General features: G+C 36.6%; 2 protein-coding genes and 1 pseudogene across 2 annotated transcripts; 2 read left to right on the forward strand and 1 right to left on the reverse strand.

Annotated features, from left to right (window-relative positions):
- Positions 1 to 484: 484 nt before the first annotated feature.
- LOC137708687 (T-complex protein 1 subunit theta-like) lies at positions 485 to 7,596 on the forward strand. Its single transcript, XM_068447811.2, has 13 exons — positions 485 to 789; positions 925 to 1,187; positions 1,299 to 1,445; positions 1,578 to 1,739; positions 3,002 to 3,079; positions 4,095 to 4,228; positions 4,406 to 4,478; positions 4,586 to 4,663; positions 5,256 to 5,378; positions 5,542 to 5,636; positions 5,758 to 5,967; positions 6,502 to 6,559; positions 7,297 to 7,596. Exons 1-13 carry the CDS (start codon positions 654 to 656, stop codon positions 7,363 to 7,365), a joined length of 1,626 nt encoding a protein of 541 aa, XP_068303912.2. The 5' UTR covers positions 485 to 653; the 3' UTR covers positions 7,366 to 7,596.
- A 774-nt stretch (positions 7,597 to 8,370) lies between these two features.
- Positions 8,371 to 10,231, forward strand: PNSB2 (NDH-dependent cyclic electron flow 1). The gene is made up of 3 exons (XM_068448532.2): positions 8,371 to 8,884; positions 9,005 to 9,445; positions 9,929 to 10,231. The coding sequence occupies exons 1-3, from the start codon at positions 8,456 to 8,458 to the stop codon at positions 10,124 to 10,126; spliced, it is 1,068 nt and encodes a 355-aa protein (XP_068304633.2). The 5' UTR covers positions 8,371 to 8,455; the 3' UTR covers positions 10,127 to 10,231.
- Positions 10,232 to 10,446: 215 nt separating this feature from the next.
- On the reverse strand, positions 10,447 to 16,254 carry LOC137707703 (vacuolar-processing enzyme-like; annotated as a pseudogene).
- Between the last annotated feature and the right edge of the window lie 299 nt (positions 16,255 to 16,553).

The following is a 16,553-nucleotide window of genomic DNA, read 5'->3' on the forward strand; positions in this document are numbered from 1 at the left end:
AAATTTGTATGTGACGTGAATTTTCTTCTTGAATCTTAATTTTAGTTTATTACCGTTTAAATTTTTATAATTAGCATATATCCTTTTAAAACTTTAATTCTCCTAATTACTCCCTGAACTTTTATAAATAGCCGATTTTTCTCATGATGCTAGATTTTAAAAATTTTCATCAAATTTATTGTCCATTTTGATCACGCATACAACACATGACAACTGTATAAGGCTAAAAGAATGAAAAATTGGATGTAAAATTTTAGATCTAATGCAATGAAAAAAATTGATTATTCATAAAAGTTAAAAGAGGTAATGGGCTAAAATTAAAATTCTGAAAAAAAATTAACAGTTTTATATAAGTTCGGAGGATAACTCCACAAATATCTCTTTCTATTTCATGGGAGAATCTTTTATTTAATACGCCTATTGGGCCACGTAAGCCGTCAGTAAAAATAGAGTACTCACTGGTCAGTAGTTATGTTTTTATCTCTTTTAATGGAGAAGAAAAGCCCGCTAGAACTAGAAGCGTCTGGGTTGAACGAGAAAAGGCTTCAGTTTGAGGGAGCAAGGTTTAAGCGGCCATTGCTACTTTTCTAGGGTTGCAGTTGCAACGAAAAGTACAGGAGTAGCAGAAGAAGAAGAAGAAGAAGGGGTTCGGAATGCAGCCCTACGGAATACAATCGATGCTGAAGGAGGGCCACAAGCATCTCTCCGGTTTGGACGAGGCGGTGCTGAAGAACATCGATGCCTGCAAGCAACTCTCCACCATCACCAGAACTTCTCTCGGTCCCAATGGTATATCCTCTCTTACTCTACGCACTACAAATCACACTCCCTTTTGGTTGGTCAGATGCATACTTTTGCAAGTAGATTTTTAAATTTTTTATTTTTTATTTTTTTGAATTATTTGTCCGCTTTTTCACTGATCAGGTATGAATAAGATGGTAATCAATCACTTGGACAAGCTATTTGTGACCAATGATGCTGCCACCATTGTCAATGAACTGGAGGTTCAGCATCCTGCTGCCAAGATATTGGTTTTGGCAGGCAGGGCTCAGCAGGAAGAAATCGGCGACGGCGCTAATCTCACCATTTCTTTTGCCGGGGAGCTCCTTCAAAACGCAGAGGAGCTTATCAGGATGGGCCTGCACCCGAGCGAGATCATTAGTGGATACAACAAAGCCATCAAAAAGGTTTGTCAACTCCGTTTTATGACTGAGTTTTTTTTTTTTGTTTCTTTCGTCGAACTGAGATCATTGGAATTCTTGTGTTCTGAGTATTGTTCCGTTTTTTGAATGTTTCAGACAATTGAAATCTTAGATGGACTGGTTGAGGAAGGTTCTGAGAACATGGATGTGCGCAACAAAGAACAAGTGGTTTGTAGAATGAAAGCTGCTATTGCCAGCAAGCAATTCGGGCAAGAAGATATCTTATCCTCACTTGTTGCCGATGTAAGTATTTACTTTTATCCCCTTATGTGTTATTGCTTAGTTTCTACGTCAGCTACTAAGCTACTTTGAAGCCAAGGAAAGAAGAATAGTATATTACTGTTTGCTAGCAGTTTCTAATATTGGATGATATAGGCATGTATACAAGTGTGCCCGAAGAACCCAGTAAACTTCAATGTGGATAATGTACGTGTTGCAAAGATTGTGGGAGGGGGTTTGCATAATTGTACAGTAGTTCGAGGTATGGTGTTGAAAACTGATGCTGTGGGGAGTATAAAGCGAATGGATAAGGCCAAGGTTAGCAGTCTTTTATGTATATGTACTTTTGAACATTTTGCATAAAATGTACATGCTATACCCTTGAAATGATGTGTTTAGTTTCCACATGGTCTATTAAAAACTTTGAAAGATTACTCATTGCTAATTACTTTGAGTTGTCCTTTTAGCGCCATTTATGGAGTTTTCACTATTCTTTACCTTTGGACTTTGACATAAAGGCACAAATTATTGGTTTCTCTGGGAACTGTAGGGACATTATACTGAGAATCTCATATAAAATTTGAAGCAACTGGTAAATGATGGGCAGAGGTGCACTTTATTTGAACTTCCAGCATGGAATGCTGGGTGTAGGGAAGGGAAAATTCAATGATTGTAACAGGAAAGTTAGCATGATTATCATTTATCATACTTTTTCACCACCATTAAATGACATTAAGCTGGTTGATATTTGCCAATGTCAGATGTGTAAATTGATTTGCTTTTTGTTTGTCATAAACAGTTTAATTCCATGATATTTCAGAAAAAAATCACTGGAAATGGTAGGTTTGTTGAATGATTAAAATAAACCTTTGGTCTGTGTTGGTCTGATGATGTTTGATCATAGAAATACCAGTTAGAATAGGGTAGGTTTTGGTCTGTTTTGGACTTACAATGTCCCCTATTTGTCACACTTGAAACCTTTGGAAGCAGGAAAATAGTGACCTGGTTATCTGCAATTCACATAATAATGTATTATTTTACTTTTTTTAACTGTGACGGCTTATTTAGTTTAGTAAACTCTAAAGACATTGGAGAACAACTGAGAACCCAGTAAAGTCCAATGCTTTACACTCTGTATATATTTGACCATTTTATTTGTTGTTTTTGTTCTATGTAAGGGTAACTGATATTCAGACATATATATATATATATATATATATATTTTTTTTTTTTTTTCTTTTTGCTTTTTGGATAGTACATATACCTAATATGAGTGTGCTTGGGTCTTTCGTTATAGTGTTAAATTATTAAACCAAAAAGGGTTTAGAGCTAAATTTGTTAGTTATATGTTTGTGTTTTGTGAATTGTTGATATGAACATTAATTTATATAGTTTTGGTGCCATTTATTTTTTAAACTTTCTTCTGTTGTAGTTCATAATTCTTTATGATTGTTCATGCCTGTTCTTCGTTGTGTGATCCAGTTTTTATTAAAAAAATCCTTTGACTTTTTTATGTGCTCTAAATATATGCTTGCAAGGTTCAGGTATCTCAGCTTGTACATTCTATTTTACCTTTTCAGGTTGCTGTGTTTGCTGGTGGTGTTGATACCTCTGCAACTGAGACCAAGGGAACTGTCCTAATTCATACTGCTGACCAGGTAATTGACGAAGAGGAAGGTTCTCTTTGTGTTGAAGCGGATTAGTGAGAGAAATCTTTTGTGTTGTAAATAGAAGTCCTTTATTAGTGAGAGAAGTCTTTTATGTTGATAAGTTGATATAAAGACACAATTTATTGGTTCCTGTGGGTGTTGCGAGGACAATATACTGTGCATCTCATATCCAATTTGTAGCGATATGTATATCTACATGTCATTGATGATTTGGTACAATTTCCCTGTGTCTAGAATTGTGTCATATATAATACATCTTAATAGTTCCTCTGACGGGGTCTCACATTGTGGGATTCCAACCCTTTTGAACTACGCTCTCTTAAGGTTTCTTTATCATCCTTTCCATGTAATGAGATAATTTGTTATTCTAGGGTGTAATGTTGGGTTTTAGGACTAGGGATTTAGAATTTAGCTCTGTGTTTGGGGCCTTGAAGTCTGGGCTTTGAATATTTTGCTGCATTGTTTGGACATTTCCACTTGAACTGTGAGATCCTGTTTAAGAAGCAGTCTCGTGTACGTGTATACTAATATACACATATAGTAGTTTGGGTTTTCATATTTAAATAGTGTTAGGTTGACATGGGTTCTTGAACTCTAATGACAAGACTAACCTCATGTACAAATACAATTAAGCCTCATGACTCTACTGAAATCTAGCGTGTATGCAGACTACTGTAAACTCATTGTCCCCTACAGATCCATACAAATGCTTTTGATTATATTCCTTCTTTATTTTTAGTCTCAGGAAATTGAGACATGGTAAATATGTTTGAATCGGGTGATGCCTGAATTATTTGGTATTTGCATGGTTAGTTTAACAGATTTTGTTTTAAATCGTTCTGACCTTGTCTTTCTCTCTTTGGCATTAGCAATATATAATATGTCTGTTTCTATAGTTTCCATGTATTACTGTTTTGCCTATGTGTTTCCATTATTTGCAAAGTTTAGTTTAACGTGGTTGATATGTCATTAACTAGCAACTGTTTTCTTGGTCATCATGTAGCTAGAAAATTATGCAAAAACAGAAGAAGCTAAAATTGAGGAGCTCATCAAAGCAGTTGCAGATTCCGGTGCTAAAGTAATTGTCAGCGGAGCAGCAGTTGGAGAGATGGCACTACATTTTTGTGAGCGGTACAAGTAAGTGTTAACTTCTTGTTATTTTTAACTTTTTCGGACCTTGTAGCATTCATGCTACGTAAACTGTTTTACTTAGAACTGCAGAATCAGATAAACACTTCAACATGTGTACTTTTAGATCTCTTTAGATATCCTTGCGCTCCTTTTGTGTTTTGACATTCTAGTTCTTGGTTCCAGGCTCATGGTGTTGAAAATCAGTTCAAAGTTTGAGTTGAGACGCTTTTGCCGTACAACTGGTGCTGTTGCCATGGTAATTTTAGAAGAATTTGATATCTTATGAGAAAACCTTTTTTTGGTCATCTATCTTATGAGTACCTTATCGAATGCTTCTTAATACACTTTGTATTTTTGCAACAGTTGAAGCTCAGCCAGCCTAACCCAGATGATTTGGGATATGTTGACTCTGTCTCGGTCGAGGAAATTGCTGGTGTTAGGGTATGTTGAAAGTTGTTTCCATGAACATCAGTATTTTCATTGGGGTGGGTGTTGAGGCGAGGTTAAGACACGTTACTTTAAATAGAAGAAATATAAATAATTAAAAGAATTAATTACAAGAAGAAATATAAATAATTAAAAGAATTAATTACAAGTATAAACTTTGTTTCAAGGATGATGGCAATCCCAGAACAAATAACATTCACTTTGTCCTATAAAATACAGTCCCAAACTAACCTCAGTATATCAATTGTATATAACTGTGCAAACAACCAATTGAGAAGGTTCAAACTCTCTCAGAAGAAAGCTGCTCAAGTATTCAAAGATAAACAAAAAGCATAGGAAAAGATACAGGTAGTTTGTGGCATTCTTGCTGTCACTGCAGCATCGTTTGTACCTTGTGCGGTCTCATTGTCATGGCAGAAGCATGTCTTGCTAAACCGTACAGCAGAGCCTGTTCTTCGGCCTTGCTCTGATTCACACCAAATGACTGAGATAACAACACTGGGCATAGAATTTGGTTTATAATTTTTTTTTTCTGGCCTCATTTGTTCTTCCTTATTTCTTTTTAACCCATTGATTTATCATGTAGGTCACTGTTGTGAAGAATGAAGAAGGGGGTAACTCTGTATCCACTGTGCTTCTACGAGGGAGTACTGACAGTATATTGGATGACCTCGAAAGAGCAGTTGATGATGGAGTGAACACGTACAAGGTAATTTACGAGAAACATTCAGATTCATATGTTCTTGTTGGGATGGTTTTGTTTTACCTCTGCATCATTACTAGTGTATGGTTCTCAGGAACCTTTAAGAAAATTGTTTAATCAGGTGTCCAAGCCATTGGAATCTTTCTATCATAATGCATTTCATTTTCAGGCAATGTGCAAGGATAGCCGTATTGTTCCTGGAGCTGCAGCTACTGAAATTGAGTTAGCTAGGAGACTAAAGGAATTCTCTTTTACAGAGACAGGGTAAATAGTCTCTGCCTTTTGTATTTTATTTATTTTTCAGTAATTTTTTATATGTAACATGCCTGTTGTTGGCCTCGAATGGGCATGAGTGAAATAACGTACTAAAACAATGGTTTTACAGATTGGATCAGTATGCTATTGCAAAATTTGCTGAAAGCTTTGAGATGGTACCTAAAACACTGGCTGAAAATGCTGGACTTAATGCAATGGAGATCATATCTTCTCTATATGCTGAACATGCATCAGGAAATACCAAAGTTGGCCTTGACTTGGAGGGAGGCTGTTGCAAAGATGTGTCAACTCTTAATGTTTGGGACCTCCACATAACCAAGTAAGCTGTTAGATGTCTTGTAACAATCCATGCTTTTGTGTGAGAGTTCTCAATACGTTGTATGCTGTTACAGCTGTGATGTTTGACGCAATATTGTTCTGAAGATTAAGTTTTGTACATTAAATTTTGGTCTGAATTTGTTTGCAAAAGAAGTTTTAAGTTTTGTGGTCTAACAACTACATCTTTATGCTGAAATCCTTTATTCGCCACATGACCTAGTCATTGAGTTATAATGAAACGACAATGCAACATTTTTCATTAATTTGTTTTAAAGATACTTGTGGATGGTTCACATTAGTCAAAATGAGCTACAGCTGCGTGAAAGGATTTGTAGTATTTTGGGACAAATGAGGTTTCATTTGGATAATTGAGTAGTAACTTGAAAAGATCTTGAATTCATACATATTGGATATTTTAGTAATTGTAGACGGTTCTTTTTCCTTAATTTATGGGAATCAATGTGTTTTGGTTGGTCAGGAAAGTCTTATCATGTCTTATAGGTAACAATCTTCTTTGTTGGGCTGTTTGTTTCAGGTTCTTTGCTCTCAAGTATGCTGCAGATGCTGCCTGCACTGTTCTACGAGTAGATCAGGTAATATATCTTATATTTGCCAATAAGTTTCTTAGTTTTGGAGTACCCAAACTTGGTATGCACTTCTTTTATAAATCTCCGGTTGCGTCTTTTGAGGCGAAAGTAGAAAAATGCTAATTAGTTGAAATTGGTCGAGGCACTATGGATTAGTTGTCTATTTATCTTTTTGTTTTATGAAATGTTTCTCTCATTTCATCTTTGAGCTACTTTCTAACTTAGTACACACGCATATATTCATGTGTACCCACACAAAGCAAAGTTCCATTATAACCATAAAGAACCACAAATGTTAGTTTTTTTCTTTTCCACAACAGAAAAGAAGAAAGATAGTTTTGTGCACTGTTTTACTTTTTTAGTAAATTTGGCGTCAGTGCAGAAGGCTCGATAGGAAATAGGAATTCTATATGCTTGGCTGTCGGGTTTTCTGGTTACCTAAATGTGTGAGAGTAAATTTTCAGCTTCCAAATGTATTTTCTAATATAGCATCTGTTAGTGTTACCCATCTTATCACAGCTGAGTGTATAAGTTGGGGGTCGTTTTTCAAAGGTTTGGTTGATTGGCTCTTGATGATTACCTACTAATAGAAAATTAAACGATGACAACAGGATCACAAAGTGCATAAAAGCTATCTTGATGTCTAGTCCAGCGTCGAAAGTCGTTTATCTAATTTCACGACTGAGATGTTTCTAATATTCAATAAGAAGTGTTTATTGACAATGCCTTCGACTGTCTTGCAGATCATAATGGCAAAACCAGCAGGTGGCCCAAGTCGGAGAGATCAGCCTGCCGGGATGGACGAAGACTAATTTTCGTGCGACATTTTGTTTCATTAAGATATGAAAAGCACATTTTAGAAACAGTTTTGTTTAGAGGAAAAGAAACTTATCGCTGATCACGCCTTGTAAATGCCACTTTTATGTTACAGTAGACGCGTTGTTTTCCCGTTGTTGGGGTGTACGGATTTTGAATGGGAAAGATGATTTGGTGCTTGAGCCATGTTTAGTGAAAAGCTTGAATGAATTTTGTTTTCTGTTGTATTTAGCTCTTGAATCTTTTTCAAGCATTAGTGATGAATGCCACGAATATGGTCTGAGATTATACAATCTTTGTTGTAGATGCTGAATGTTTGTAATTCGAGTTGGGGATGGTGAGTCGACTTCAAGTCTTTCTCGGGAATTCTCAGTCGCTAGAGGGTACAAGACAATTAAAGTTATGGATTCGTTTCGAATTGCTCTTGAAATGACTGAGGGTGCATTTAGAGAATTTTTTTTGGGCTCCTAAAGCAGTTGAAGTGCTTTAGAAAGCACTTCCAAGTGTGTGTGTGTGTTTTTATTTTATTTTTATTTTTTTTATATAAGGATTTATTGGCTTTTTTACCAAGGGTTGATTGTAAAAACATTTTCAACAAAAGTATTTTTAGTCATTTTAAAAGCACTTTCAAACAAGTCTGTAAGCTGTCAGATTTGTTAGTCAGATAAATGTTGTATTGCCAAAACTTGAAACTAGTGAGTTTCTTTTTTGAACATAGGAGATATCGTACCATATATTGATGATGTATTAATCCCCCTCTTATGCAGCCTAGATACTCCATGAGGGCACAATGTAAGCCAAAGCAAAGCCAGTGGCCCTAAGAAATACATTTGAACTCAAATTTGGCATTTCAAACCTTTACTCGCTTTCCACTAAACCAATCCCTTAGGATTATGCTTAAGGTTTGCAAAGAAACATTTATGTGGAACTTTGAACAGATAGGCTGAGCCAAGAGAAAAAGTGGTAGTGTCCAAAATATACATCCAAACAAAACAGTTGAGCAAAAAGGATGAGCCTCCTAACAAACTAGTGACTAGAGTGTGTGGAAGCTGTCAAAAGCTTCTTCATTCTCTCTCTCTTACTCCCATGGCTTCTCTTCTTTCCTTCTCTGTTCCCACTTCAAAGATGATAAGAGCTTCTTCAACAGCTGCTCCTGTACCGGCACTTTCGGTTCCAGAGACCCTCAGTGACAAATTTGGCAGAAAAGGCATCAAGTTTTCGGAGTCGGACAGCGTCCCAATTGTTGAGCTCACAGTCAGAAATGGAAGTTCATTAAAGCTTCAAATACCCAATGCCCATGTGACTTCATACAAGCCAAAGGTGTACTGGAAAGACGACGGCTTTCAGGAGGTTCTGTACACCATTCCAGGCAATGAAACGGATTCTACCAAAGCCAAGGGGGGAATTGGTTTGGTTTTGAATGATGCATCGGAAGCAGGCGCTAAAGGCTCACTTCTTTCCGCTTCCGAATGGACAGTTAAAGATGTTGATTCCGATGCCATCGATGCTCTCCAGGTAATTTTTCGATTGCCATTACAAACAAAAACTCCAGGATACACAAGCACATAGTAAAATTTTCGGCTAAATGTTTGTTTCCTTATTTTCCCATTGGGTTCGGAACTTAATTTGTTGCAGGTTGAACTAAGCAGCACTAGTGGAACACTTGATATAACATATGTTGTGACACTCTATCCAGTAAGCATGGCAACGGCTGTGATTGTGAAAAACAAAGGCCGGAAGCCGGTGACTATGACGAATGCTATACTCAGCCACTTCAAATTTAAACGACGAGGCGGAGCAGCAATCCAAGGTCTCAAGGGATGTGGCTACACTGCGCACCCTCCACCATCTTCTCCTTTCGAAATTATGTCTCCCGGTGAAGCAATGAAAGCTGACACTCCAGGGTGGTTCTCTTTCGGTTCTGAGGATCGAGAAAAACCAGGTTCCTGGAGCCGGCAGGATGTGCCGTACACCATTTTGAAAAACAAGCTCAGCAGAGTCTATGCTGCGCCTCCTCAAGAGAGACTGAAGCCCGTTTATAACACCCCACCTTCAAAATATGAAACACTGGATCAGGTAACACATTCATTATCTAGTATTTTTACATTTAAGTCCGGAAAAACATAAACATAGCTTATGCGCGTTTAGTTTAGTGACATTTAATCTTCACTTTGTTGGAGCACATATTGACGGATGAGAGTTTCATGTGTTTTTTAATGGAAAAAAACACATTTAGTCTAATGGCAGTTATATACCTCCATTTTCTGAGCTCAAATCTCATGACCGAGAGTTTGATGTGTTGTTCAATCTAAACAACAAAAAATCGACAAAAACATAAAGGATGGAAACTTGGCTCGGCCGGACGTAAAGCCACTTGATATTGTTTGGCAGCTTTTGACCGGATTTCCCGAATGTGAATCAGGGCCGTGCCACTTACCTTAATCAAGGGTTCTGGTTCACGGTCGGGCAGGAAAACTAGCAATCCTATAAAATGTTGTACATGTTCATATATGTGTATAGACAGACTCATTTTGTTCTATTGGTTTGTGAATGTTTCAGGGGCGTGATTTGTTCTACAGGGTGATATGCATGGGATTTGAGGATATATATTTGTCAACTCCTGGTTCTTTCTATGAGAAATATGGCAGTAAGGAGTACTTTACATGCACTGGACCAGCTTCATTGCTCGTTCCTGTGGTTATTAACCCTGCTGAGGAATGGAGAGGAGCTCAAGTTATCGAGCACGATAATTTGTAGTAAATAAATCATCTAAAATCAATTTTTTTTGTTCTTCTTTTAATTCTACATATCTGAGTGAACTGATTAATTGTTTGTTTTCAATTTAGAAGTGCGTTTAAAATCGCTCTCAGAGAACGAAAGTGTAGATTTTTAGTTGTTGGCGCCTTAAAACCTCACAAACAATCTAAATTCCCTTCGCATCAGCTCAAGATCATATATGAGCTACCACCATAGTTTGAGTCCTCAATTCCCCATGTAACATAGAAAGAAAGCTTCTATTTGACGTTTTTGTTCCAGATGTCTAATAAAATGGAGACGGAATACAACTAGACCAACCATTCATGTCAATTTTGACGGTCTATTTGCATTGAAATTTGTTTTGCCAATATGATGGTATTCAACCTACTTAAGAAGAAGATGCATGAATGTTGTCACGTATGCATGACTATCTATTTAATTACTTAATTCAATCAGAAACAAATTAAAACTAGAGATGGGGTTTCTCAGAACAAGCTTCATGTGAGGCTGCATCCATTTTCTCCATGCTGGTCCCAGCATTGCATATGTTGGCAATTGCCCTTGTGTATTTCCTTCCGTATCTTGATAAACCTCCACAACGCCTCTCATAAGTTCCCAACTACATACAAAAATAAAATCAAATTCCAACATCGATCAACATCCAATTTATTAGTTTAATTAAAAGAACTAAATACATAATTAGCAAAAAAAATTTCTAAAGGGGAGCGACACTCTAATGTCTAAACTACAATAATCTTCCGTGGTGGGATTTGAACTCAGGTGCCAGGCGTCGGATTCATTGCCCTGGCTAATTGGCCTAGTCTGTAACGTTATGTTTGGAGTTAGCGGAAGAACTTACAAGCGTCTTAAAGCAGTCCCAATCACCTACCAACGGTTGCCCCGGAGGCCTGACATTCATCAACACTTTTGAGGCCATCTCATTCCCAAACAAAAGCTCGCCAATTTTCTTTACGCTGTAGTCCGCATGCTCCCTTTGAGAAATTTCATCGAGCAGCTGCTTCTGAGCTTCCAGCTTCTTCTGAAAACCAGTTGGAGCTCCATGGAACTGAAGATTAAAGGGACATGGTTCGTAGATTTAAAACAAAGTGTACGACGAAATTTCTCATATGTTGTCAGACTACAAATCTGAACATGAATCAACTTTATAATGCAAATAAAGAGCATTTGAGGCTAGAAACTGAGGATAAACTAAGAGTATGACACCTTGAGCAGGAAGTAAACGAGGTCGGCATTGAGTTGGTTAACAACCCTTGAGCTCGATGCGGAGGTGTCTTTGATGGAAGTGGAAGTATAGCTAGGGTTTGCTGCAGGAGCTCCACCCATGTAAGTAGAGGGGAAATCCTGCCTATGACTCATATCTCCATACTCCATAACATGAGATGCATTTGTTCTTTTTCGAACCTGTAATTTCGTTGACATGATTATCATACATTTACTTTATATGGCTAGAAAATTTATTATATTGCGAGACCACAGATTTTGTTTAGACATTTAAATAAAATCATAATTTACAGTAAGAAAAGAGGAAGTTGCAGATTAATACTACATTTTAATTTAACAGATAATTAGATTTAAGACTAAAAAAAATTCACGATTTTAATGGGACAGGGATCAATAAGCCCCTTAATTTGAAAAGATAAATTTCATGATTTTACCAGTTCATATTGCTTGGCCAAAGTTTCTGTCTGCAAATCTTCCGCATCGCTGCTCTCAATGTAAATACCAAAAGTCCAACGCAAGAGCAAAGTAATTAGTATCAGCCTTGGATTGGATTTAAACATGTTTAAATACTGATAAATCAAGTATTTTGTTGCATTAAAATATGTTATATATATGTATATATATATTGCATGCATGCATACAAATCCTCCATCCAGGATATACTGTACAAGTCTCCCAAGCAGGTGTGATATTCTGGAGGAACATGAACTTGGCCAGGGCAGTAAGTTGCGTAACTACTCTCTTCTGCATTTGCTGCAGTCGTAGCGTAAATATTTATGCTGTTTGGAAGGAGACCCTCAAACATACTCCCAGAGCTACAAGCTTCCAGGTAGATTACCTGATCATATATATAATTTTTATAAATAAATTAATAAATGCCTTAATTTTGAAGTGGTAATTTAGATTTAGTGAGGCAGCGGAAAATTCTTATGAATTGGGATTTTTTTTTTTCAAATTATTATTATTAAGAAATATAGGAGAGTTCGAAACTATTACGTTTAGGTCCAGGTGATACACCCCGACCTAAATCGAGACGTGTTGGCCGTCATATAGTGATGACGTAGCCATGTGCGCAGTGCGGAAGTGACAGTGATATGAAAATGTGAGTAATAAAAAAAAAAAAAAAGACTAACTAATTTACACTAAGATAACTATAAAAGTGTGCAGAAAAACCCGAGTGTCCTGACGTTCAAACCACTCCAAAATTGTTCCAAGATGCTAAGGAAGTTGTATGGGGACTACCACGAGTCTTAAATCCTTAGATAAATCCCACGACGACGTCAAAGTAGTTTAGCTCCTCGGAATCTCGGATTCTCGAAGTCAAATCACCAAACAAAAGGTATCACCAGATTCTAGAGCTCGAGAGGAGTAGGAATCTGGAAACATCAAGCTCGATCTGTGGAGTTTTGGTTTAGTTTGAGGGTAAGTGCTCTCGGTTGTACGGACGGAAGGAATTTTCGAGAAGAGAGGAGAGATGAAGGTTGCACTTGTGTGTGGGTTACAAGATTGGCAGAAAGAAGAGAGAAAATAAAACCTGATTGGGCCCAAGGAGGTAGGAGCCCAAATAATTGATCTGTAACTTACCCGTTTACGCGCATTACTAATTGTAACTTCCTCGTTATGACTCCGATTCGACCATAACTCACGTCAACGCGGTTGTGACGTCAAGTACAATTTAATTACGTCAGCGAGAAAAATAATTTAAAACTATATACGTACATCCACGTCACTAAGCCTCGAGGCATACTCGTCATTTTTACACATTCGGGAAGAAAATATATATTTATTTGAAACGGGTCGTTACACCAGGATACATTAGTAGAAACCTAACATCCTATTCAGTTATTATTTATTAAGTCAAAAGGAATTCTTACCATGCTTTTGTAACCTTTAGCATCATGTTTTTTCTCCAACACATGTACGAGATCTTTAGCGTAAACAGGATCACCAACAGGCATCCTTGGAAACATTTTATGCACACATCTGTAGTTATGCAATAATAAATTGGACAAACTGAGATCAAATATAAATCCTTTTCTTTTTTAATTTAAATACTAATTTAGTACTAGTTAAAAAGTCAAAGAAACTTTTAGCAAATAAAATCCAAATTGAAAGCTGTGCCATTTTTGTTTTGGTTTTTACTTTGTGCTTGAGATCATATGCGGAAAGTATAAAGGAGAAATAAGAGATGAAGTGTGGTTGAGGGAGATAACGAAATAACGACAAATGAATAAAAACAAAATCGATCTTGAAAACAAATTGAAACAATTTAGGGGATACCCTTTTTAATTTTCGAATTTTTATATGGTATACCCCCTAGGGTGCGTTTGTTGCGCCGGACTATCTCGGACTGGACTAGCTTGAGAGATTAAACTGGACTGGCTTAGAATAGACTAAGCTGGACTAACTTAATGAATTGTTTTGTGCAGTGTTGAACTAAGAAGATAGACTAACTAAAAGTTATTATTATATTTTAATTTATTATTATCAAAATTAATATACGAATAAAAAAAGAGCATATCCCTCTTCTTCTTCTCGAATTGCAGGTACTCTGCAACTTTGACCCCATCTGTTCCAAAACCCATATGTTCCAAACCCATCGAATTGCAGGGCATATCCCCTATATGTTCCAAAAACCCATCCAAAATTTCTGAAAGTCTGAGAGGTACTACTTGCCTCAACTGCCAAAACCCAAGTACAAAAACCCACAAAACTTCACCAACCCAGACGCCAAAATCCCCAAATAAGACAATCGAAAACAAACCCACAACAATTCAATCAACAAAACACATAAAGAAGGGCAATTCCAGAAGAAAATTGATCCCATATTCAGCACGTTGAGGCAGTCGGCGAACCCAGATCCAGCGCCATGAGGCCACAGGAGCCGCGACATCGATCCAACCGTGGAGTCTCTTTCAACGTGGAGCGAAGCGCGGGGGTAGGGGCGAAGCGAAGAAGAAGACATAGATGGGAGGGGCGAAGGTCTTAGCAGTCTGCTTGATTTTGGGGTCCTTAGCGAAGACTGGCTAATGAAGCGCATACTCGGCGCGAGTCCGTCTCATTTAAATTAGTCATGCAAGAAACGAACATGGGATTACATTGACTAGTCATCCTAGCCAGTCCAGTGAAACTTAACGAGGTCAAACAAACACACTTTTACTGTACATTTCCTCTATCTCTCCTCCCACCATTCATCCATTAACTCTTCTTTATTTTTCTCTTGCACCATATATTTTTCTTATATCTCAAGCACAAAAAATACAAAACAACAACCGAACTTTGTTTTACTAAGTATGGTCGATTGTATGAATTTTAAAACGCAACTGCGCTTAGTTTTGCATCAAGCACAAAAAATAAACACTAAAAATAAAAAATCAAATAGTTATTAACATAATGGGAAGAATCCAAGTAGACCAAGTGAAATGAAAAACCCCAACTATTCTTTCGGGAAAAAGGTGCCAAGAACTAGAATTTCTTCTTTGTTTCCCAATAAGGTTTTGGTTCATAATTTGGGGCAACTTCCACTTAGGTTTTTCAATCTTTATTGGGTTCTTAAATTTTATTCTACAAGTCACACCTGTTTGTAGAACCTCGGCAAGAAAATAAGAAAAATATTAATAGTTACCAATCAATTAATCCTGTAGCACCATGATCAGTATAGTATATGAATACATGATCATTTGGACCACTATTCAGAACCTTGCCACTACTCCACTGAGGGCACTTTTGTTCCCAAGAATAACCGCATACAAATTCGCTGCATTCACATCATCCTTTATATAATCCTGATTGAAAAAATGAAAAGAAAAAAAAAAAAATCTAATCAAGTACATCTAAAATCTGCGCGCTATTGTTGACAAAGAGCTAATCTCATCTTATTCTTCTATATTTTCATTAAAAAAATGAAATACGGTTAAACTTATAATTATGCTAGTAATTAGAATGAGAAATACCAAGGGGACTCTCTCAAAAAATGACACTTTTCATAGACTGTCCACCACCTTATAATTTTGACACAATGCTTTATAATTTGGCATAGAAATTACGATAAACTGTAGGATAACAGAAAATCCCGTTAGCATTACTCAATTAGAAATCAATTAGAACAAATAAACCTTTGGAACTCCTTTATAAACATCCTTGCCGTCTGGCTTGTTGATGATGACACCAGGTTTGGGATTATCCTCGGCCAATGCAATATCATCATACATGAAAACAATGATATTTTCATCATTCATTCCACCTTTCTTCAGTATTTGGTATGCATGGCATACATCAGCCTGCAATAATTAAGCCACAGTAATTATTTATCTTAGATTTTCTCTGTGCAGAATGTATGGCCTTTGTTTGAGGTTAAAAACGTATCAATAAAACATATCATCGATATGTTATTTACACGAGCATTATTTTGTTAAAGGACGAACGCTTTGTAGAAAGAAAATTATGGACTCGTTTGAATGTTCTTTTTAAAATGATTGAAAACGTTTTTAAAGAAAATATTTTTCTATTCCAAAAGCACTTAAAGTATTTTCTGCAAGAAACACTAATAATGTGTTTCTTCCAAGAAGCACTTTTAAATGTTTTTTAAGGATTTACTTGCATTTTTACTAAAAATTGATTCTAAAAACATTTTTACCAAAACGCTTTCAGTCATTTTAAAAGCACATCCAAACGAACTTTACACAGCATGCAAAAATTTTGGACAAATTAAAACCTGATGCCTATAATTCATATAACCATTTGATCCAGCAACTTGAAGTGCCCATGCGTGTTTTTCCCTCATCCTCGTTGGTATTTGGCGAGGCATTGGCGATGAGGCACCAACTTGCAACGGTCAAGCTTAAAAAAGCAAGGCACAGTAACACACTCCAACCCTGACTAGTCATGATTTTGTACTCGTTCAAATTTGTTCTGAAAATTTTTAAATGAAAAATATTTCACTAAGGCTCAATTTATAGAGTTTTGTGGCTGAGATTTATTTAATTATTGGTTCAGATTAGATCTTCCATGTGTATACAATTCATAGCTAATTAAACAAATCCTTCCCTTTTCTTTTTCTTTCTTCTTTTCCTCAAATTTTATGTGTTCAAACTCATCCAAACAAAATCCAATAGCTAATTAAACAAAATCCACCGGCCATTTTTTGTTTTCACAAGAAAAATAAATCTGTAGTTAGACCAAATTT

The sequence above is a fragment of the Pyrus communis genome, chromosome 17 (assembly GCF_041283825.1).
Source record: "Pyrus communis isolate YQ-2024b chromosome 17, ASM4128382v1, whole genome shotgun sequence".
NCBI classification, from domain to species: domain Eukaryota; kingdom Viridiplantae; phylum Streptophyta; class Magnoliopsida; order Rosales; family Rosaceae; genus Pyrus; species Pyrus communis.